This window comes from Tachypleus tridentatus, chromosome 6, assembly GCF_004210375.1.
Source record: "Tachypleus tridentatus isolate NWPU-2018 chromosome 6, ASM421037v1, whole genome shotgun sequence".
Classification (NCBI taxonomy): Eukaryota; Metazoa; Arthropoda; class Merostomata; order Xiphosura; family Limulidae; genus Tachypleus; species Tachypleus tridentatus.
In genome coordinates this window covers 71,016,023-71,041,758 of record NC_134830.1, presented here as the reverse complement: position 1 = coordinate 71,041,758, position 25,736 = coordinate 71,016,023, and the positions used below count along the sequence as shown (strand labels likewise).

General features: G+C 33.3%; 1 protein-coding gene across 5 annotated transcripts in view; it reads left to right on the top strand.

The window, feature by feature from the left end:
• LOC143252772 (bifunctional heparan sulfate N-deacetylase/N-sulfotransferase-like) overlaps nucleotides 1–25,736 on the top strand; it is an 83,700-nt gene that overhangs the window by 13,583 nt on the left and 44,381 nt on the right. For 4 of the 5 annotated variants that reach the window (XR_013029136.1, XM_076505442.1, XM_076505440.1 and 1 more), the window contains exons 3-5: nucleotides 6,560–6,766; nucleotides 8,851–9,068; nucleotides 20,948–21,183. Coding sequence is in view for 4 of the 5 variants with exons in the window: in XM_076505442.1 (XP_076361557.1) it covers nucleotides 6,560–6,766; nucleotides 8,851–9,068; nucleotides 20,948–21,183 (661 nt within the window). In the remaining variant the exon portion in view is untranslated. Of the gene's footprint in view, nucleotides 1–6,559; nucleotides 6,767–8,850; nucleotides 9,069–17,801; nucleotides 19,427–20,947; nucleotides 21,184–25,736 lie in introns of those variants that run through there. The other variant, XM_076505443.1, reaches the window with a different exon arrangement.

The window sequence follows — 25,736 nt, the reverse complement described above, 5'->3', positions numbered from 1 at the left end:
AATTACACCATTAATCAAAATAAACCTCTTTTTTTCTTTTTCTTTCTCTTTTTTTTTTTTCAAATTCCATGTAGGTTTGATTATCTTCTTTGCAATAACCTCAGCTTTTGGCGATAAGCCTTTGGTACTAACTTGTATGCTTTGATGATAGCTGCTTTAACCATATCATTATCTGTACAATCTTCTAGAAAGAGAGTAGCCTTCTTGGTCTTCACCAGTCAAAACACTGTACTAATAATAGCTATTTTTAAGTAGGCCATTCCATGGTTTGGGCAATGTCATGAAAATTTGGAAATATTTATCAACTTCATTTTCAATAAATGGTGGTACTTTAATATATCAACTGAGTTCAGTTATCATTTAGCCTTGTTCAATCAAAGTTGAGTGTAAATTTCCATTTCTTTTAGCCTAATTTCATTTTCAGCTTTAATATGGGATTGGTCTTTCTGGACTTTAATACAGGCTTATTCAGCCTTGAGACATTGACCTGCTCTTTTCTGCTTCAATATGGGTTTTCTCATTCTGGGTTTCGATGTGAGCTTGTTCATGCTTGACTTGTTTGAATTTTAATTGGATTTCTAACTTCTCTTTATCACTCAACTTTGATTGGCTAGTGGAGACTCTAAAGCCATTCCTCTAATGCTTCCTCAGACAAAAAATCATTATTCACTAATATTTAACAATACACTTTTTAGTTCATTTTCTCAATTTTTTTAACTTCTAATTCTAAAATTTTAGCAATTTTATGTAGTTTACTTTTATTATATTCTAGTTCCAAGGGAGGGGGATTCAAGAAAACCATGATAATCAGACATGATCAAATCTTGTTGACACTGATAAATTATATATAAATCATATTATGAATTTGAATTTATATCACATTTAATCTCTGATTCAGACTGTGGTCGAGCTCCTAATTTATTATGTTACATATGTTAACGCATTACTATTTCAGATAACTGGAAATTTGAATTTGAACCTAGAAATTAATAAAATGTTTATATTTATCAAATTTATGTGATTTGTCAGTAAGATTTCATACACATAATTCAATTTTCTTTTCTTTAACAACAATATATTTTAATATATATATAATTATATATATAATATTTAATTATAAATAGATGTATCCTGTTATGAACTTAAAGCTACTTAGGATACACAAATGTAGTTTCATATTATGATATGAAATAATTCTATGAAGAGAAAAAGTAATTTTAATCTATTTTTGTGTTTGTGTGGTTAAGAGGATGGTCAAATTGACTGATCTCGTAAAGAGATAGGGTTAAGAAAATAACAGATCAACTATTTTCAGTAAAAATTTATATTTTAACTGTATTTAGGAGGTTTTAGAGATTACACACAAAAAATCAGATTTTTGAGATGAGGAAAATTTTTAATCTTTCAACATTAAAATCATTTTGCACATGCACTGTTTAAAACAAATACTAAACATGTTCATGGACAAATATTTAATGTAGTTCATTAAAAATACTTTTCTAAAAAATATGATTTTTTTGTATGTGAATGACATACAGTGGTAACTGAAAGATACACATTATATTGTGATGTGGTTGGTCAAATTGACCAAGCCTGTGTTAGGAGAGTTAATTTCTATGTAAAGATAATTGCATTCTGAAATGCACTTGCTTCCTCTTACATTACAGCTTTATCCAAATGAAAGATACTCTTTTCTGCCCACCAAAGCATTGGTATGAATCCTTCTTCACTTGCTCCAGCCTTTATAACCCATTGTATTGCCCGTTGCAAGTTAAATCTCTTGATTTTTCTACCTATGTCAGTGTCCCCTGTGTCAGATATGTACATAAGCTCTATGTTATTTCTTCCTATTCACTTTTTCTCAACAGCAAAATGTTCCAATGATGTTTTTATGTGCTTGTTGCAGGTTTGTATTCAAGAGTTGAATAGCTTTAGTTATTCCTACATTTTTGTTGATTTCTTTTTCTTTCTTTTTTTAGATCTGTGTTATTAAGTCTTGAGTTTTTGTACATTTTTTTTCTACATTAAAAAAATATTTACAAGATGTTTTCAGATATCAATTTACAAATTCCTGTCTCTGACATGGATTTGACCAGTGCTGCTACTTTACCACTTCTGGATGTTTATTGACTTCCACTCTCTCCTTAGTCTCATGATTATTTGTTGTTGGGATCATTAGGAGAGAGCTGCCTTGCTTGAGTGATTTTCACTTTCTTCTTCACCCCTCAGAAGTCTTTTTGGCCTCTTTTCATTTCAATCTCACTTGGTATGTATGCTTCTTTCCAAATCCAATCCCTACTACTAGCTACCAGGCAACTGATTAAAACTTTTTTTTTTTTTTTTTTTGTTAGCAACAAGCTCTGTTTGGACAGGGTGTTTCATCAGTCCACCTTGTAGCTTTCTGGGTGACAAACAATTATATACACTAACTGACTACCACTCATGAACTATCTTTGGTTAATCACAAGAGAATTTTGCCTTTCCCTGATGACACTTGATTGAATTAATCAAGATTGGTTTCTTAATAAAATAGGGAATATGGTTCATCTGTTGCAGTGTCTCCTGAGCATCATTCCTTGGGACTCCCAGTGTGAGTGTGAGTTATTTTCTCATTTATCCTAATGGAGCATGGGAGTCTTTACCATTCCCAGTTTCCAATCACTGGAATGGTTGAAAGAGGTCTGTTTCTCCTTAATGATGCTTGAACTCATTATTCCATTAAAGAAACAGAGAGTGAAACTGGGTGCTTTCCTGCAAATAACTCTAGATGGTTTATCTGAATGTGTGATGGGAACAGGATTGACCTATGTTGTAACCTCCATGTAATTTTGGTTCAGAGATTATACTTAACTATCCAGTTGTGTTGAGAGTAGTAATTTTTTTGGCCATTATCTTGATTTTGATGACCATGGAAGAAGGTCCTAAAATCCTTGTAATTTCATATTCAGAATGTCAATTTCTTTGTCATTGGTTTGACTTGGTTTGTTCAAATCTTCTTAAATTTTGGGGCAGGAGTTGTTGTCTTGATTTTCAGGTTGAGGAGTTAGAATTTCTGTTCATAATTCCAGGCTGGGTAATCTCTTCAGGCTGAGTGAGACAAGAAAGGTCCCATGCTATGAATTTGATTTGTTGCATTTTGCACATCTTCAGATTGTAGTGAAGGTTTGTCTACTTTTGTGTTCCTTGTCATCTGTGTGTAATCCTGGGGGCTTGAAATACATCATTCTGTGACTTTTCTGGTTGGGTTCCACAGTGTGGTCCTCATGCCGTAGCCACCATGCCTAGCTTTGGGTTCATGGCCCTATGATTTTAATAGCAAGACATGTGACCTTATCTGCCTAGTTGGAGCCTAGATGACTTCTTTGAGTGATGTACAATATTTTATTGAGTGCAGGGGATCTTTACATCTGGTGGCTGACTGACTGGGACCAGTGCCTCTGGTATTACAGGTGTGGGACAGTTTAGGTATAGCTGTTTTTTTCTCATGATGTTATAGTTTTGATTCTGTAGCTGGTTAGCCTTTACCGCTTTGCCAATGTGGAATTCTAGTTATAGTGTGAGAAGAGGTAAATGTGTTTTAGAAGTTAACATTTTCCCATAGCAAAAATGTATTTCCAATAATGCTTGCATCCTGTCACACATTCCCATCCTTCCAACCCATGATGGGTCTGCTAATTTGGACAGCCTCAAAAAAGTGAATAGAAAGTAATAACAGGGATCTGGAATAAGGGATGCATTGATATAAGTGAGGAGAATCACAAGATTTAAATTGCTGTGTGTAACATAGTGGGGTATAAAGGCTGCAGCAAGTGAAGTAGGATTCTTAAGAATTTATAGATGATCAGAGAAAAGTAACTCATTGGGTTGAAGCTATAGTGTGAGTGGAGGTCAGTATTATTGGAAATACATTTTCTCAATAAGAAATGATTAACATTGAAGGATATAAATATGAAAAGAGCTTGTTTTGATTAAGGTTTTATGTTTTTGATTATAACTGTATTTTCATTTAATATTCAATCAACTACTGCAAGCTTAATCTTTTAGAAGAGGAATACGCTGCTAAGCTGCATTAGTAATGACTAAGAAAATTTAACGAAGTCTTTTAAAAGAAACCTGCTACATGAGATTTTATTACACAGTGTTGAACTCATTCTATGTGTATGCTTATTGTATATTTGTGAACTATTCCCTTTCCAGTATGTGAAGTGGAATATTTTCAGAAGCATTATTTTTTCTGGTAATTTGGAAATGTGGAATTTTTCATCTTTATAGTAGTGCTCTGATAAGACATAATCAGTGCCTTTTGTTATTACCAAGATCTTGCTATAGTAAAGTAGTGTTGAAATACTTTCTCTTATTGTAAAGTTCATTAATACTGGAATAGAAGATTTATAGTATAAAAACTTGTAACGAAAAAAAAAACAGAACAAATCAGATTGAATAGATTTGCTTAATAAAATTTATTTTCTTAGCATTTCAAATAACAAAAATTGCAAAATAATAAAATGTGTAAAAAGATTAAAGTTTGTAAATTTGTACCAATAATTTTGGTATTTTGAAGTCTGATATAGATTTGTCAACAGAAAATACTGACCTGTAACAACTGATAAAGGTTTTTAAAAATTCATCAGCTGTAAAGTTCATGGTATTTCCTGCCATTGGTTCTGGACACAAAAAAAACTGCTTCTGAACTATGTGTACATTGTATTTCCCATCTTCATCATTATGGTTAAATGAACCAGGCTGTGATGATTGATTTACATCATTTATATCTTAATGTCCTTGTTAGTATAGTTATGTTCTTATGAGAAGAATGTATGTTATGTGGATATACATGAATTTAATGTATTCTATAATAGTTATAGAAATGTAAATTCATCACTGTTTTATTGTTACAGTTGTAGTCTAAATCTTAACATGTCTTAACTTTAAACCAAAATTCATACTGACATGAATTGCAAAATTATTATAGTACAGTACTGTATTTTCTTATTCTCCTTATTCTCTTCTTGAGCCATTCATGAAACAAAAGAATGGTGCTTGAGACGTTAATGATTTCTTCTCATCTAAGAGGAGTAAGACATTAGCACTGTACAAAATTATTAGAAATTAAAATAACTATTAAAAGTGGTTGTGACTATTCAGAGACTTGACCCTTTTACAACAAGTACCCCTTTAAAAAACTACTTCAAATGTATTTTCACGTAACTAATGAGCTATAAAAATTCTTTACTTTGACACACTATCTTCAGTAATATAGTGGCAGTTACACAGAGGTTTGTCTGGGCTGTAAGATGCTTACATTATTTTTTAGACTTGTATATTTCTAAGTTCTCTGAATGAACAGAGTTAAAACAAATAATACATTTTTTCAACCTCCTGATAGGTGCCAACTTTCAAAAGATGTGTTTAAGCTTCATAGCCTATGTGTAGATATTACATCCATGTGTGTACATGGTTATTAGAAATAGCTCATTTTACACTATGTTCTAACAATGGTCATTTTGAAATTGGCAATAATATTTCATCATGGAGTACATCTAACTGACTATAGTGTTGTTGACTGTTTGGTCAATTATAGCACTTACAGTTGTTCTTTACCTAAATATGTAATAGTTAGAGATATAGTTTAAATTGTATTTAGGTTTTACCATTCCATTTTAGATAATTATGTATTGTTTGCATTTAAAATTGCATAGTTGAAAGGTGTTAACATTTTTTAAATATTCATCATACTTTGCATTAGTTCACAAGGCTTACAATACTATGCAGTGCATGAAAATTTTGCCAAATGGTTGCACATGCCTGATCTATACTGTAACATGCCTTGAGGGCACTGTTGGCTTGTGACAAGATGAATAATAAATAACAAAGGACAGAAAAGGAAAATAAAGCATTAAAAATTAACTATTCTGTGTAAAAAGGAAAATACCCAAAATTACAAATATACCAAAGGAATATCTTTATTCTACAAAAAGTTAAAGGTATATATTTTTTTTCTGTTACCTAGTCTTAATAATTTCATTGTATTTTACATTGATGATAATAGCTAGAGGTAGCAATATGGTAGAGAAAATCTAAAAATATATAAACATTTACCATAACTTTTGATATTATTTTAGGAGATTTTAACAGTTATGCAAATAAAGTATGAAAAGTTATAAAGGAAAGTATTTTTTTAGTAAATATGATGATAACCTTTAACTCAAACTATTCACAGTTTGAATGCAAATGACTATAATAGACAAATACATTTTTTATCATAAAGACATAATTAAAGTAATGTCTGTGTACAAAATACTTAAACTTTAACAAAATATTTCCAGGTTTTGTGAGGAATGCATAGATTTACCCTATTTTTGTTGCTTAAATGCCCTTCCCTTTACTCATACCAAATCTTTAAATTTGGAATTATAGTTAAGAAACAGATTAAAAACATTCTACCTTTATAGAAGCAGGGAAATGCTATTGATAAGAATATCAAGGTATTACTTGCCCATTAAAAATATATAACTACATATGTTTCAAACAGTTACATATTTTAATATCTTTATCTTAGGCTCAACCATGATACACCTCAGCCTTTATTTCGGTGTTATTCTCAATCATCAGATTTATTAAACAACGTTCATGGCTCTTCCCAATTCAATGTTCATGCATCCAGTGCTCAGTTACGTCTTGATCCTAAAGTATTGGTCATTATAGAAAGCCAGTATTCAATGCTAGGAAAACAGATCACTGAAATATTGGAAGCAAGTCGTACTCGGTAAGCTCTAACATAATGTGTTTTCTGTACAACTCTACTCATGTTTCTACAGTTCTGTTTCATAGAATCATATAATCATGTATGACAATGTGTGTATTTATTTAATGTACAGTTTACGGCAATAGAAATTGTTCCACCTTTAAAAAATACCCATCTTTAGTGTATATGAATACTTTATTCTTAATGTAAATATATTCTGATGTGAATTAAATATGTAATGCTGAGTGATCATTCTAATACATTTTTGTTATATTCTAAATTTTCCTACTAACTAAAATGTAGTTGCATGTATTAACTCTACATATTACGTGTTTGTAACCAATGAAGAGTACTTTCCAAGCTACATTATTTTGATACTTGTTTGTAATTGACTGTAAAGGGAAAGCTGGGGTTCTACTGGAAATGTTTAAATCTGTTGACTGTCTTTGCTCTGAACAGAAATTTTTTTACGTCAGATGTAACTTAGATAGAGAAATAGATCAATTACAGTGACTTTTTATGTGTACCAGAAGAGTAATTTAATACGTTTTGATTTTCTGAAATGTAACTTTAAAACTTGCGGAAATTAATTTATATCTTCCCCTCCATTTGAGAGAATAAGCTAGGCTTATGGCAAGGCCTAGCAAGTACAACATGCAAATATAGGTCAAATTATAACATTGTAAGTAGCAGAAATCTTTGTTTTTCTGTATTATTTATCTATTGTTCTATGCTGTAACAAGATTCACTAAAAATAAGGCATTTATGAGTAAATAATAATTATATATATAGTATATTGATATTCAGTCATCATAGCTCTATATATATATATATATATATGTGTGTGTGTGTGTGTGTGTGTGTGTGTAAAATTTCCAGTTTACTGTATATTGTATGTGTAAGTAGCACTTCCAGGATCAAATTTGGTTGGTTTAAATATTCCTATAACATTATATATATATACACACACAATCAATATATATATATATGTGTGTGTGTGTGTGTGTGTGTGTGTGTGTAATGTTTTAATGTAGGTAAAACATTTTGAATTTTTCTTGATTATAATTTCAAATTTAAAATCATATATATATATATATATATATATATATATATGAGAGAGAGAGAGAGATGTTTAATCAGAGATTGAAAAAATCTAAATACTACACTTATTTACATTGAATTTTAAAGAAAAACTGAATTTGAGCACTTTCAAATATTGAGATATAAATGTAACATTGGAATTCATACATACATACATACATACATACATACATACATACATAACTGTTTAAATCTTTTATATATTGTATATGCTAATAGGGGATTTAATGAAGTTCAAAATAACTGATGACCATTTGTTACATATATGACATGTGCTTAAGAATTAAATCTAGAGCTGGATTGTCAATGGTATTTGCTGATTGATTAATTAACAACTCGTTAACTGATTACAAGTTGCTAATCTGTAGCCTTCCCGACCCCCTCATGAGTTGTCAAACATTAGTCACTGTAGCGAACAGTTGTAGTAACTTATCCATAACAAACACAAGGTGAGCAGTTTTAGCATCAACATTTTAATTACTTGAACACTTGGAATGACCAAGAGTAAAAGTAATTGGAAATATTAGTTTTGATTAGTACTATTTTAACTAATCAACTGTTAGACTAATAAAATATGGAAAAAATTAAAAACATGAGTATTGATTAGTTGATTATTTTAGGAACAACCAACATGATCAGAATCTAAGTTATTTGATTATTGGAATAATCAAAACCAGTAATAAATGGAAAGACTAATTTAATCAATTGAATTGCAAATTTGATTCATTAATTAGCTCATGTGAAACTAATTTATGTAATTGCTATTCATATGTAATTGATTAATCAATTAAATTGTCTATCCTTAATTAAATCAAACTCATCTGTTTATTTACTGAAATAAGGATACTGAGATATGGAACATTTTGATTGTTTGTTAGTAAATAAGCACAATGTAAAAATTATGTATTTTCAACATTGTTAATAAACACAATAATAATATTTGGGCATTATGCAACCAGTGTTGTAGAAGTTAGCATTCTTATATAAAATCTTTGTTTTCTCAGATTTAAGATAGAAATAGCAGGGAAGAATTTACCAGTTCTTACACGACAAGACAAAGGAAAATTTGCTGTGGTTGTTTTTGAAGATTATGAAAAGTATTTATTTATGGACAAGTGGAATCGAGAGCTTCTAGACAAATATTGTGTAGAATATGGTGTTGGTGTTATTGGCTTTTTAAAACCAAAAGAAAAGCCATTGGTTCATGCACTGATTCATAATGGTAAACAAAAATTCTTATTTTAGTATATGTTTCTATACCTTGCAGTATAAATGTTTTCTGAAGCTGTTATTTAATTTGATCATCATAGTAGTAATTTAAAATCATTTTTATAAATCAACACAAGATGAAATGGTTATAATACGTGGTGTGGGAAGAGGATAGATGAATCTCGCTGTAACTTTGCTTGACAACAAGCAGATAGCATAATGGCAGTATTTCAATTTCAGCCATACAGTAACAAAATTTGAGGTTTGATTCTCCATAGTGTACACAGCAGGTAATCAAATGTACTTTGTTCTAATACAACTAAACAAAAGCATAATGCAAAGATGATTAAGTTGTTTGTCCATTTTTAAACCTCCCACCACAACTATCTGTTTTTGTGCATTTCATAAGGTTTTAGTGAGTTACATTCAAATTTTAATTGAACTACTTTCTTCTGAATATTGCATAAAAATGTAGTTAATAATTCATATTTCAATAGTATACAAGTTCTTACATTTTTAAGGCAATATTAAAAAGACCTAGTATTTCCCTTAGTGTGAAAATTGTGATATTTGTTCTCCTTTCTACTTTATTTACTACCCCTCCAAGAATTATGAAATTTAACCTAAATTACTTATAATATCATCATTACTTGGGTAGTGCATAATCTGTATAGCCTGTGAATAACCAGACCCCTACTACCATGCTTACCTGTCACATTCTGTCCTTTAGAAATTGCCAATAGTTCTGTTTGGCATTTAATACTATATTATTTATAATCAATAGAAAGCTGTGATTTTCATCTATCATGTGTTGTATTATATTAGATTGTTTTATCTATAGAGAATTGTTTCTTTTCTAGTTAAACCTTAATTCCCTACACAAAACTCACTGACAAAATAAACTGAATTCCTAACAGCTCTTGTTACATTGTTAGAAAGCCAGAAGATTTGTGGTTGATATGATATCTGCTTTTTGCACATTATTATTCTGTGTTCTTTGTAGCAACAAATCATGGTTCAAAGGCCATGTCATCGCATTTGTTGACACGTAATCAAAATTTTATTGAACTATTATTTTATGAATTTGTCATTCAGTTTGGAATCAAATTGTAGCTTATAATTCAAACTTTAATATTATGTAGAGTTAATTTCTTAATTTAAAAGTGGCTACTAAAAGAACACATAAATACAGATTTTAGTGAGTCACACGGTGTGTTGAATGCAATGCTGTTTAAGATTAGATGTTTGTGATGTCAAAATACCAGTCTATAATTTTGTACAAATCAGGAACCCAAATTGTTAATATTAAGAAGTTAGAATATAAAATAAGAACCTCATAGCTTTTTATTTTCCTGAGATATGGCTTGTTTACTAAATCAAACATGGTGGCCTGTTCATTTTTTGAAACAGTCCCTTATATACTCTTACTACAGTGTATTACAGGTGAATAACCAATGAACAGGTCAAAATGTCCCCTTAATGGTTTTTCCCATCATTTTAATCTTTGAAAAGTTTTCACATTCTTTAAATCCAAGTTTTCTTGAAAATAGATTGTGTCTTCAGTCTTCTCGAGGTTTTTATATTTTATGAAATGTGAAAATATTTTAGTTGCTAGGCTTGAAACTTAAACACCTATAGTGGAATTCTATGTATTAGTGTTGTTATTTATGATTTTTTAGCTATTCAACTGTATATATGTATAAAACCTAAAAAAAAGGTTTTGTTTGATATCCTCCACATGCAACATTTTAAAAGGCTTAGCAACCTATGTTCAACAACAACTGAGTACAAAGGTTGTAGCAAAAAGAGGTAACTGTTTTCTTTACTTCATAATTTATTGTTGTGTATTTTTTTAAAAATAAAAGTTAAGTTTAATAATTTATTTCTAAATAATAATAATTTATATAAATATTTATATGTGTAATGTATAATAATTGAAATGCAACTGTACATTACAAAATACTAGTCCACTAAAACACAGCCAAGATAGGGAAGACTGAAGGTCAGTTTTATATTACTGGATACATGATCCTGAGTGTACATGCGCCATGTCAATGCAAGCCATGTAAACTTTGGTGGGCATGACTGGAAGGTCAATATAATAAAAATTAATAATAATAAATGTATATGTTCATTATGAGACTTAAGCTACTTAGACTAAATATTTGTCATTCTAGCACATAAGAAGCATAATTTATATTTATTTGATAAAGTTTTTATAATGCCACAAAGTTGGTCAAGTGACAGACCACACATAGTTGGAGTACAGAAAATAACATAAAATACAAGTCTTACTGAAAACAAACATTTGAAATGTATTTAGGACGTTTTAGAAATTACACAAATAATATTAGATATTTGTGCGACAATGAATAGTTTTTAATCACAACATGAAATCACTTTGCACTCAGATTAGTAACAAAACAGTTGACAACAAAAATAAAGAAGATCCAGGTAAGTGCTTTTCTCATGATTTTTCTTTCCATGTTAGCCCATGAGATCAAACCAATAGTGAGAAAGTTAAATATTTCATTGTACTTTGTATTATTGCCACTAAATGGTAGCTTTGTATGCATTGGAGTTAAAGGTCATATTTCAGTTGATTTACAATCAAATATAAACTAAACTGCACATGTACAGCTTGTAATTCAAGGTGTTTCTTTTTAGATATTTTTTATCTGTGACACAACTGGCAAATAAAGCATATTTTTACCCCAAAGGTACCACTTTTTGAGTTGCAGGTAGTCATTGTGTGTTTCATATTAGAGTAAATGGACAAACAATTACTTGAAAGTATAATTAAGTGATTTATTTTGAAGGAATCGTATTACACTTTTCAAAAGAACATTAGTCTAATTCATATATCAGAATAAGACAGACAAATGTTTTTCCAAAAATAAACAGCTTCATTATGCTTATAAATCATTGTTTATCAGTTGAGTAGTTGGCATCATGTTTCCATGTACAAGCATTCCATGTTGTTTATAATCTTTCATGTATGTAGCCTAAACAAGTGTTTAGTTAAATTTATATATAAGAAAGTGTCAAATTTTAAATGTCATTCTTTTTAAGTTTTTTTAAACTAAGAGTAATGGACATACTTGCATTAACAGTTTTACAAAAGTACAGGATTTCTGTGAATATGAGAGTTTCAAGGATTTAAACATAAATGTTTCTTGCATCTATGTTTTTCTTCAAATTAACACATTTGACTACCAAGTTAAGTATGTGTGTGTATATACTTTATATTCAACCTTTACATATCTGTAAGCACTGCCTTCAAACAACTGATGTTCATATTTGAAAGGCAGACTGATAACAGTGACAAGAAGTGGTAGTCATGGTTCTCCTACACCAGTGTGTGATAGAGGAGCAATTGGAGGTGTGAACTATTAGTGTCTTATTGCTGTGCAATGTGTATTTTTGGTGTGGTTTCCTGTATGTGGTGAGGGGACCTCCCAGGCAAGGTTCTATTCTTTCAGTTTACCACCTGTGGGACCTAAACATCCACCCACATGTTTGCTGTATATGGAAACCTGTGAAGGGGAGGAGAGGATCCTTAACACACCATTTTGGCCTTGAATTCCCATAGATGGGCAGCCTTAGGGTGACCCCCTTGGGTCAATCAGCTGGTATACTTGGGCTAGGGTCAACCAAGTACCAGTGTTGAATGTTCTCAACAGGTGTTGTGGACATTGTATCTGATGCTGGTGTTTGGGTATAGTGCTCATGAAACTGTGGCATTGCTGCAGTGTCCTTGTTTGGTATTGCAGTGCATCCCCTTGTAGGGCTCCATGGTGGGTGGGGTCAATGGGCACCGAAATTTCCTTTTTTTTTTATTATGGATGTTCCAAATAAAAACTTGAATAAAATAGTGAAAAAACAGTCCCTAGGTAAACGACCACATCTTGAAGATTCTGAGCAGCAATCTTCAACATATGTAACACCTACTGTACCTCATTTTCTTGTCTTACATTCTCTTTCAGACAAGCCTTTATGGCAAATGTGTCCCTTTTTCATTTAGAAGGGACCAGAGGGACTTGCTGGTTCTCCAAAGTCGTAAAGAAGCTTCGATCTGATGAATTCAAAGTAGCATGAGGTGGAACTTCAATAGTTATATCCCCAATTGCCTCTGAATGCAAGAGGAGGTTGCTGTGTTGAGAGGGATTTGAAGAACATTCCCAAGTAAGAGATTCTTGCTGATTTCTCCACTGAAGGAGTTTCTGCAATAAGTTGTACATCCACTCACAAAGATGGAATTATGATGCTGACCAGTATCCTCATTCTGACATTTACATCACCATGCTCACCTGCCACCATCAAGGCAGGCTATCTTAATTGCAGGGTATGGCCATATATTCCAAACCCTCTCTGATGTTCCCAGAGTCGGCAATTCAGTCACTTAAAGACGTCTTGTCACGGGTCCTTGATGTGTACTTGTTTTTGTGGCAAGGACCATGATGCCTATGAGTGTGAAATGGACCCTCATTGCATCAGTTTCAATGGCTCTCACCTGTTCTGCTTTTGTTTTTGCCCTAAATGGTTGGAAGAAAAAGAGGTGCAGAGTTTGAAAACAATTCACAACATTACTTATCCTGAGACTCGAAAGTTGCTGTCCACCACTTCATCTTGGATGTATGCTACTGCCCTTCCTTCCACTACTACAGTGGGAGTGCAGACAGATCTCTCTGTGGCTCCAAAAGAATCATTCTTAAAACAAATGAAAAGTTTTTTGACCTTCATGGTTAAAAAGTTGATGAAACAACTTCAACACCTATCTCTGGTACATTCCAACAAATCCCAAGATCCACTTCTTTTGGTTCCAGGTACAGGCATTTCCTCAATACATCTTCTTCTCCCACCCCAAGATACAAAATGATCATTCGTTTATGCTCTCAGTCATTGGAATCCTCTTCCAACAGCAAAGACCTGCTCAGTTGACCCATGGAGGTCGATAGACTTCATTCAAATAAAGACAGTAAAGAAAAAAGACATGGTCATAAACAGAAGGTTTTTCTACCCATTTTGCCTACACATAAGTAAAAAGAGCCACCTTGATACAATGGAACTGTCAAGGTTTGCATTCTAATCTGAATGACATCAAAACACAGATTCCTTCCTACCATCCTCTGTCTTTTTTTATAGGAAACATTTTTAAAACCTGCTGATACAGTCATCTTTCGGTGGTTTTATTTGTACAGAAATGACAGGCTGTGTGATGGAGGGGTTGCACTGTTGGTTGTGCAACCAACCCTATCTTTGCCACTCAACACATCTTTGGAAGTCGTAGCCATCTTTGTTTCCTTGAGTCTTACCATCACTGTTTGTTCTCTCTACTAGTAGCCTGGAGAGACATATGATCAATCAGACCTTGATGCTGTCATTAAATAGTTGCTGTCTCCCTTTTTAATCCTGGGGGACTTTAATGGACATCATTCCTTTTGGGTAAATGCTGATATTGATAGGAGGGGTCACTCTGAAGAGCGAATGCTCTCTGATCAAAACCTTTCTCTTTTCAATACTGGTTCTTCTACTTATTTTCATGCACCTAGTTAGTCCTTTATTACTGTTGATCTCTCAGTTTGCTCCCCTTCACTGTTCTTCCATTTTTCATGGAGGGTTGACAATAATCCACAAGGCAGTGATCACTTTCCTATAGCTTTGAGAGAGACTGGCTGTGGTTGATGCCACTTGATGCACGTGCCCTAGTGGAAGCTGTATCACGCAAACTGGCCCTCTTTCACTGCTCTTGCAAAACTTGATCCTGCCGTCGTCTGTAAGCCATTAATGGATGACTGTGTGGCAGTAGTAACTGACTGTATAATACAAGCAGCTGCTCAATGTATTCCTAAAACCTCGACATGTTTTCCACAATATCCTCGTCCGTGGTGAAATCCTGCCTGCCACATGGCATGTAAGGCTAAAAAACTGGGCTGGGATACTTTCTGTAGATATAGATATCCCACATACTCTAACCGCATCACTTTCCAGCAGGCCCATGCACATGCTCGGTGGGTAAGACTTCAAAGCCAGAAGGAATCTTGAATTAAGTTCACAACCAGTATATCTTCTACCACCAGTTCCAAAGTCATATGGGACAAGATTCGAAAGGTCAGTGAGCAATATAATTCTGTCCCCCCTTGATCTTGCTTTCTGATGGCCAGGAAGTAGCTGATACCTGCAGCATTGCGGATATACTAGGTGAAGCTTTTGCTAGGTATCTAGCACTTCTGCTTCTTCCTCCACCTTCTTAGCCATCAAGACTTGGGCAGAGGGATCACCTCTTTCCTTTCAAGCTGATTGTCTCTATGACTATAATTGTCCCTTTACAATGGTGGAACTCAAACTGACCCTTCATTTTTCTAGCAGTACACCAGTTGGGCCTGATGATGTGCACTATGAAATGTTGTGCCATCCATCTCCTGCTTCTCTTGCTATTCTGATTGTTTTTAACTGGACCTGGCAAGAGAATGTTTTTCCTGATGCCTGGTACCAGACTATTGTCCTACCTTTCTATAAGTGTGCGAAGGATCCCAAGATTCCTTCTAACTACCGTCAAATTGCTTTGACAAGCTCTCTCTGTAGGACCTCAGAGAGGATGGTTAATGTTCGTCTTGTTTGTTTCCTTGAATCAAACACCTTCCTTTCACCCACCCAGTGTAGGTTTTGACAACAGCCCTCTCCCATGAACCACCTGATTCGACTTGAAACATCAATCAGAGAAGCCTTTCTCAAACGACAACATCTTGTGTCAATATTCTTTGACGTTGAGAAAGCTTATGATACAATGTGGAGGTATGGCATTTTGCGAGACTTCCATATGTATGGGTTGCGTGGCCATTTGCCCATTTTTACTAAAAATATTTAATGGACAGAAGATTCCAAGTTCATGTAGGTTTGACACTTTCCCATTCTTTTTTCCAGGAACTTTGAGTCCCTCAGGGCTGTGTTTTAAGTGTCGCATTTTTCAGTATAAAGATTAATGCCATCACTGAACAACTCCCTCTCACTGTTGCAAACGGGCTCTGTGTCCACAATTTTCATATCTCGTGTCAGTCATTGAACATGAGGTATATTGAGTGGCAGCTACAGACTGTCCTCAGTCGTTCACAAATTGCTTTAACTTCTCTCTCTTTTAAACCATTTGCATGCACTTTTGCCACCAACGGGGTGTTCACCTTGATCCTGAACTTCGTATCAGTGAAGTTGTGCTGCCTGTGGTTCCTGCAACAAAGTTCTTGGGGCTTATCTTTGACTGTAAGCTGACCTTTATACCACACATCAAGCAGCTATGGGTCAAATATAGAAGAGCACTGAACATCCTCCTTGCCCTCTCTTCCACCACTTGGGTAGCAGATCGATGTTCTATGTTAAAGATATATCATGCTCTTATTCAATCAAAACTTGACTATGGATCATTGGTTTATGGCTCTGTCAGAAGTTTGGCCTTAAAGATGCTGACCCCCATTCATTATCAAGGGCTTTGGCTCTGCACTAGGGCTTTTCATACTTCCCCAGTTCAGAGCTTATACAGTCTCATGAACCTTCTTTGCACCTCCACCATTTGCATCTGTCTTTACTATATGCTTTGAAATTTTGTTCCTTATTTTCCTTCCTTGGTGGGCCATACTTTTCAGGACAAACGGTCTGCCATTGCTCCTTTTAGCCTTCATATCCAGGTGCAGTTGGATGAATTGGGTCTGTCCTTGGATAACATTGCTGTATCCCCTGGTCAGCCCATCCTAACATGGCTTCTTACAGTCCCCAAATGTGACTTATCTTTAAGTCATCTGAGAAAAGCAGATACTCCTGATTGGAAATACTGTCTGTTATTTGTTGAACATCTTTTGAACCATCCATCTGTTTATACAGATGGTTCAAAATCAGGTGACTGTGTGGACTCTGCCATGGTTTGTTGTGGGCCGGTGGTTGCTTGCAGAATCCCCTCTACAGCTTCTGTATTCACTGCTGAACTGTACACCATTTCTCTTGTTCTAAATCACATAGAATCTAAGCAGTACTCAAACTGCACTATTTATACTGACTTGCTTAGTTCTCTGCTGGCCCTGGAATAGCTTCACATTAGTTCACATCTTGTTCTCGCCAATACTTAAAATTGACTGGCCCATTTTTTTTTAAACGTCTACTCCTATCTGGTTTTTCTGGATACCTGGCCACGTTGGTATTCACAGGAACGAGCTCGCTGACACCGCAGCTAAATCTATCTGCTCTAGCACTGTCACCGCTGTGCATGTTCCATTTATGGACTATGGTCCTGTGTTCAAGGCTCGGCTCCATGCCAGCTGGTAGTTGACTTGGAGTTAGGAACATGAAAACAAGCTTTTCCGAATAAAACCCTATATTGGACTTTGGCTGTCTTGCTTCCGTAAGGATCGGAAAAAAGAAGTTGCTTTTACTGGGCTATGCATTTGTCACAGTTTTTTAACTAATCATTTTCTTTTATTTGAAACTGATGCACCAATGTGTAGTCTGTGTAACACTCAGGTCACAATAAGCCACATTTTACTTTTTTGCCGTCATTATGACTCTCAACGACGGCACCATTTTAAGCATGTTCTTTCCCAAGGTTTGTCCATAATGTTAGACAGTGTTATTGGTGATGGTGACACTGTCCACCTTAGAAATGTTTTTAGTTTTTTTAAAGGCCATTTATCTTTTTAATGCCATTTTAGTTTTTTAATTTATACATTAGACTTTTTTTAATGTGATTCCTTTTTAAGAATCACAGTCTATCAAGTTCAATTTGAAATTAGAAAATGGCTGTAACATCAAATAACTTGAAACCAGGACTGGAAAGGCCAACTTCAGGTGACTAATGCTGCTGTTTGAACTTCCTGTTAGTCATCCTGGCGAGTTATTAAAATGTTGCTGCAAGTCTTTTAAAATTTTTTAATTTACTTTTTGGAAATGGTCATAATGCTAAATAACTTGGAATCAGGACTGGAAAGGCCAACTTCAGGTGACTGACAGTGATTTTTGTACTTACCTGTTAGTCTTCCTGGCGAGTTATGATAATTACAATTAGGTTCAGGAGTTCTTTACAACTTGTATTACTGTAGTTTTTCTCTTTACATTGTAGAGTAAATGTAAACATTGGTTGTATGCTATTTATGTGTTTTTTTTTTAAACTTTGTTTTGTTTTACCTTAATTTCCTTTTATGAATTTTACTAAGTTTACTTGAATTTTAACTTTTTACCAGATGCTTAACACAAATAGCCTAGCTGCTTTGTGCCATAAAACACCAAATCAACCAACCAATTTCACTGTAAAAAAAATTTATAGGATGTCGGTATATATAAAAAATGAAGTGAGAATATAAGTAGAACCATTCAAACTCTATGGTAGTTTTCAAATAGAAGGAAGTGCTCACAATAAGCAACATGCACATAGCCGATATAGTTGATGTTGTGAATTGAAAAAATAAAATTTTGAAGAAATATAGTTCATAATTACAACAATGGCATGTCTGTAATTGACAGATCTGACCAGATGTTGTCTTGTTATTCAGCTCTGCATAACACAATACAGTGGTACAAAAAGAATGTCCCTTACATCAATAAGATTTTTGTTTTGAATGCCCACATCCTGTACAATGAAAATAGTACATCAAATGAAACTACTGAATTGACATGAACATGTAACAATTTCTCTGCTAGGTAGTACCATGTAGGATCTTCAAGACTATGGGGCAACTTTTACTCTCAATTTCATTGCCAACACTTGAATCATTTCACTATCTTATGTTTGCCACCCACAGAAAAAGAAGCCTATTAAACATGTGTTTGCGTAAAGACAGGTAGGAGAGGAGAAACCCACTACTTTTGTTATGTATGCCCTGAGAAACTAGCCTTCTGTAATTAGATAAATGCTTCAAGAAGCACCATGTGCCTTAGTAATGAACAGATAGATATACAAGAAGAAAAAAGATATTTATAATCATCTACTAGACATAACTTTTTATCATTTGGTTATGATGTGAGAATTTGTTAGTTCATGAAATTTGAAAATGTTTATTGATTATCAATTGCTTATTGGTTCAGACCTAATCAGACAAAAAAATGGATCATGAAAAGTAAGCCTATTTCAGTTTTCATTTATTTTTATATTGTAATCTTCTATTCTTTAGTCTTAGTTGTGTTCAAGTGAACTTTGTAGAGGTATTACATTTGCACACTTTAGTGAATCTCAGTAGTGCAAATAATATAAAATGTAAATTTGATTATGATTATTACACAGATTTATGTTCCCCAAATTGCCATCAGATTGTTTGTGGTATTATCTGGGAAGCCAGTGTTTTCTTTTACTACACAACAGTGGAAGCCTTTCTGTGAATATGCCTATAGTCAGCAGTCAGTGTGTTAATCTGATTTTACATGTTGTAAATCTTAATGTAAATTTTTAAAATAGTTTAAATTCAACTTTTTGACAAGACTTGATGTTATAATTAACTCATTATTTGTACTTTATATAAGTGGGAGTTGTAAACCATTTTCAAATCTGTTATTATTTAAGCAGTAATGTTATTTGTCAGAATGTTGTATTACTTAAACAGATTTTAATGTAAATTTAGATTAACATGGTTAATGAGCATTATCTACATTCTTAGGCCTTTTCCACATCAAGAGTTGTTTAATATTGATTCATTTGCAACAGTTTCTATCATTGGTTTGGTTATTTTTTATTATTTGGAAAAAATAATCTTAAGTCCAATTCACTTAGTTAAAAGTAAAGCATGTTATTTCTTTAAGTGAAAGTTTAACTGATTGAATGGTTTCACATACCATTGATAGGCCTGATTCACATGATTCACAAATAAAACTTGAAAAAATGTACAACGCTAGTTAAATTGGTAACTTTTGACAATGCCTAACAGACTCATTAGCTTGACAAAGTATCTCAGATTAACCAACCAACTGGTGTTTCTTGTATTACTTTTTTGTAGTGTGTGTAGAAATGTCACATAAAGTCTAGACTAGACATTTGGGAAATATATAGGCATCACATAACTCCATTACATCATGTCAAACTTTTAACAAAGAAGAAATAGGATCTTTATTAAAATATTGAAAATCAGGTCCACAACAGCTGGAAAGTTTTATAAATAAACAAGTCAGATCTAAGCAGTAAATTCAAATGTTGATAAAGATGAGTTATGTCTCAGAAGGAATATCAGAAGAAAAATTATTAATTGAAAATTACTAAAAATATATGTGATAGTAAAGAGTATGATTGTTCTTCTACTTAGCAATGAGAAACCATTCTTTTGATATTTTTATTGAATTTTGAGATTTAAATAAATGTCAGACATGAAATCTTAGCATACTTAGAAAAGTTAACTTTAAAGAATTTAAAATAATAAATGTGTGTTGAAATAGTTCACAATGACATAACATGATATGCATTTTGGAGAATTTTAAAAATGAGCCATTTGATCTTCAGTGCAAAAGTTTTATTGGTTTTTTCTATAAAATAAATTTAAATTAGCACTTTTTACCCAGTAGCTACAGATAAATTTTCTACTTTAAAAATTATTCAATATAGGGTTTTATGAAATATTTGTTAAAAAATAATTATTTGAAAGATCATAAGAATTAACTGTAACTTTTCTTTTTACTACAAGAAGATGGAATGAATGTGTTGAAATAATTCACAAGGACATAACATGGAATAAGATTTTACATTAGGATATTAGCTGAAAACTGCATAAAATTTGAGCAGAAGTGTTATTACCATAGCATCTATCTTCTTGTTTCAAATTATATTTTAACTATTTGCATATTGTTTTACATGTGTATGTGTTTTTTTTATAATTTTCTGACTTCTTTTAACTATAAACATGTTTTTAATAAGAGAAATAACTACATTAACAGATTTTGACTTGGGTGTAAGTACCAATCTCAAGCTCTATGATTACCACCTGAATTCCAATTCTTCAATATTGAGACTCACGCGACCAGGAGAGACTTTTTATGGAGATCTTCCTACATCAGATTGGACAGTATTTCATTCTGCCCACTCCACATATAAGCCTATAGCTTGGGCTCGTCCACACAACTCGATAGGGAAACCATCCAGAGAAAACCTGCTAATGCCTACAGTAGTGGAGGCAAGTTTATTATGTTTTACTTCTTAATGTTTGGTTACATAAAGAAAACAAAATTGGTAGTTTATCAGTAATAAAGGCAATTTCTAACATTTAGTTGTTTAATGAATGTTTACTGTATTTGGTTAAAATGTTGGTTTTTTTTAACAGTAAAAATAATATATAAAGAAGTTGTATATGAGTTATAAATTATGGTGCTCAAGCTTCCTATTAGTGTAATTATTTTTTAATACTATTATGCAATTATTTTTATCAATGGCTGAATAATTAAGAATAATACAAAAAAGACCTATTATCATTGGGAAATAACTGGTGATGTTTTTGTGTTGTTTTACACTGATTTTTGCATACACATCTATATAAAAGTCACATTTGTTACTTTGTTAACTGTAAACATGCTTTACCTTAAACAGCTATTTGAAAGTATCTTTACCCTAAAAAAAGAATCCTATGGGATGGTTAATGTTTAGCAAATGAATAAATGTTACATTAAAACCCAGTTTTAATTATATTTAATTATATTTAATTTCTGTTTTGTCTTTCACACAAAAATATATAAATTCTAGCTGCAATGATTGATTAATAAAACATTTAGCAAGTTGGTGAGAATAACATGTAGTTGCTATTATTTCATTTATTCCACAGTATGTTGAGATGTCCATACTGGATTTTAGTAATTAGTATTTGATAAGATTATTTAGTATGGACGTTGGATATGATTTAATTCATCCTATACAATAATCATAATTAAATTTGTAAAGATGGGTAGATTATAATGCTTTTAAGTAAACAAAATGACATGAGTGTCACAGTACTGACTTTCTTGAATCTGATCAGTATTTCAAGAGTAGCCTGAATTGCTGGTCCTCTTGCAAGATGAAAATTTAATGTGCAAAGTTAAATATTTATATGCATTTTAAGTGTAAAGTGTTAAATTCAAATATTTTCAGTTTATAGTTTATTGATAGTATTATGTATATACTGTCAAGTTCAGCTAAATATTCAGTGACATAGTGCAGCTGTAAGCAAAACCACAGAATTAAAATTTAAATATATTTAATAATTGTACATTTACTAGGAAAAACTTGTATACAATGAATAATAACTTTCCCTCGGTGTGGGCTCCTGTACGTGGTGAGGGCACCTCCCAGGGAAGGTTCTGTTCTTTCAGTTTACGTCCTCTTGGATCTAAACATCCACCCACGTGTTTGCCAGGCGTGGCAACCCATGAAGGGGAAGAAAGGATCCTGGTGGTTGAGGGGTTCAACCCTAACACACCACTTTGGCCTTGAATTCCTGTAGACAAGCAGCCTTGGGGTGGCCCCACTTGGGTCAGTTGCCTGGTTCACTCAGGCTAGGGTCAACCAAGTACCAGTGTTGGATGTTCTCAACAGGTGTTGTGGACATTAAATCTGATGCTGGTGTTTGGATATAGTACTCACAAAACCCTGGCGTTCCTGCAGTGTCCTTGTTTGACATTGTAGTGCATCCACTTGTAGGGCTCCATGGTGGGTGGGGTCAGTGGGCACCGAAATTTCCCTCTTTATTATGGATACTCCAATTAAAAATCTTAATAAAATAGTGAAAAAACAGTTTATAGGTAAATGACCACATCTTGAAGATTCCGAGCAGCAATCTTCATCATCCATACCACCTGTTGTATCTCATTTTCTTATATTGCACTCACTTTCAGACAAACCTTTAGGGTAAATGTCTCCCTTTTTCATTCAGAAGGGACTTGCTGGCTCTCCAAAGTCAATAAAGAAGCTTTGATTTGGTAACATACTGGTGGAAACATCCACATTGCAACACAATGAACTCCTCGTGCTTTCAAAAGCAATTGTGGATATACCTATTGAGGTTACACCTCATGCTACATTGAATTCATCACAAGGAGGTATTGTTGAGAGAGATTTGAGGAACATTCTCAAGTCAGAGATTCTCGCTGGTTTCTTCACCCAAGGAGTTTCTACAGTGAGGCGTATCTCCACTCGCAAAGATGGAATTATGGTGCTGACCAATGTCCTCATTCTGACATTTGCGTCACCACGTCCGCCTGCCACCATTAAGGCAGGTTTTCTTAATTGCTGAATACGGCCATACATTCCAAACCCTCTCCAGTGTTTCTAGTGTCAACAGTTTGGTCACTCGAAGATGTCATATCGTGTTTCCTTGATATGTGCTCGTTGCAGTGGCAAGGAACATTATGCCTATTAATATGAAATGGACCCTCATTGCAATAATTGCAATGGCTCTCACCCATCCTACTTTTGTTCTTGACCTAAATGTTTGGAAGAAAATGAAGTGCAGCATTTGAAAAAGGTTCATAACATTACCTATCCTGAGGCTAAAAAATTGCTGTCCACCACCTCATCTTAGATGCATGCTGCTGCACTTCATTCCACAGCTACTGTGGGTGTGCAGACAGATCTTTCTGTGCCTGCACGATTTATACTGATTCGACTTGTTCTCTACTGGCCCTGGAATTGCTTCATGTTGGTTCACACCCTGTTCTCACCAATATTCAAAATTGACTGGCCCATTTCTCTTTAACATCTACTTCTATCCAATTTTTCTGGATACCAGGCCATGTTGATATTTGTGGAAACAAGCTCGCTGACACTGCAGCTAAGTCTATCTGCTCTGACACTATCACCACTGTGCTTGTCCCATACATGGACTATACACCATATCTGTCAATATTTTCAAATCCTTAGTGCCAAATTGGGTATTAAAATTTAATGATATTCTTTCCATGTTCCTTCTCAATGGTCTGTTGGTATTATTACTGTACATGTCTATAAACAAAGGAACAAATTCACACACAAAACTGGATTACTGCTGTCTTAGATGGTGCTCTGAGGATGACAGATCCATTGCAGAAATACCTTTCCTTTTGTGATACATAGCACTATCTATATCCACTCCTCTTTTACTTATTTGGCAATATCATGTGTACTTCTTTCCTACTCCTAATTCAGATTTTTTTTAGTTTAATGAAATGTATATGGCTTCCCATACATACATACATACATACATACATACATACATACATACACACAATACTTTTTTTAATTACATGCATGTCTGTTTTTCACAATCCTACTGCATAGAACACAAGCATTAAAATTTTAAACACCTGGAAACAAAAAATGGCATTTCGGTATACTGTCACCATTATTTTAGTATTTTCATTCCCCTTTTTCCATGATTAGCTGTTGTACTGTTATATACTTGTGAAAAATGTTTAGGCTCAGATGCAATAATGCTGATGTGTACTGCTGAGATTGTATATTTAGAGATTGGGCAGGTTAAAAATGTCTTCATAGGAGAAATAAAAAGAAATCTCTCCTGTTGACATGTAATTAAAATTATTTTTGGAAGTGCAACAGTTGAAAGCCAGTCTCAGAAAAATGAAAGAGTTGGTGTGCCATTAAATATTTGTTTTCAGTTCTGTGAAAATAATTAAGAAGGAAATTCAAATAGGAAAACACTGATTCCTTCATATCAAGGTATTTTGGCTCACAGTAAAATATAAAATGAGAACTTGTTGATACAGAGTTTGAAACGGGACTATTAGTATCCTGTGGCATAGTTCCTTGAGTATCTACTAATAAAGCAATTTGAGTCATCCACTAGTTTGAAAAATAAAGTATAATTTCTTATACCACACTCAAAAATGAATTTTACACCACAGCAATATAGACAACATTAATCATGACTCCTCTTTCACTTTAGCTCAAAACATTTCATGTGGCAAATATAACTCACTGAACACCTGAGTAATGGTGACTTTTGTCACTTTCTGGATGACAACATATATTCAAGACTATCAGAGCATTAGCAGATAATGAACCATGCTCCACCTGCTGCACTTCCCTATGATAAATTTCATCTCTCTCTGTATGAGGACTCTGTCATCCTTGACTGTAATTTAGTGGACTGAAATAAATTGTAACACATGGCTGATTGTATCAGCTTGTGCAGGATTAAGGTGATTGCGTATCTTAATCAGCTTATCGTGCTAGCCTGTAACCAGTCTTCCATCTTTTTGCAATTATAGGTCTGTTCCTTTATTTATGGAACTGCTTTGCCTTGTCACTATGAGCTTGGTTGATTGAACAGAGCTTGTAACCCAAAAATGACTATCAGAGTTACCATACTATAACTTTTAATATTTCATATATCTTCACAGAATTTGATAAGTTCTCAGTAAACATTGTAAGCCTTTTGTAAAAAGAAAACTTTTTCTCTCTGCCCTATCTCTGTATATATTCAGTTAACTTGCCTTCCAATTCAGTGAAAATTTATGTAAATATGGGAACAAAATGATCGATGTTTAGGATGGTATTGTATTATTAAAAGAAGCAACTTCTGAAATAATTAGTTTTTTTAAAATAAGATTGTTCTCTCATTTTATATTTCATTTGAATTATAATATTGCAGTATTGTAGGAAGAGAAATATGTTTAGTTGAATAAGGTCAGGTTGAGAATTTTTACTTTGTTAGGTCATTTTGTACTCAACCTTTTCACATTTTGTTTCTTCAGCAGGGCT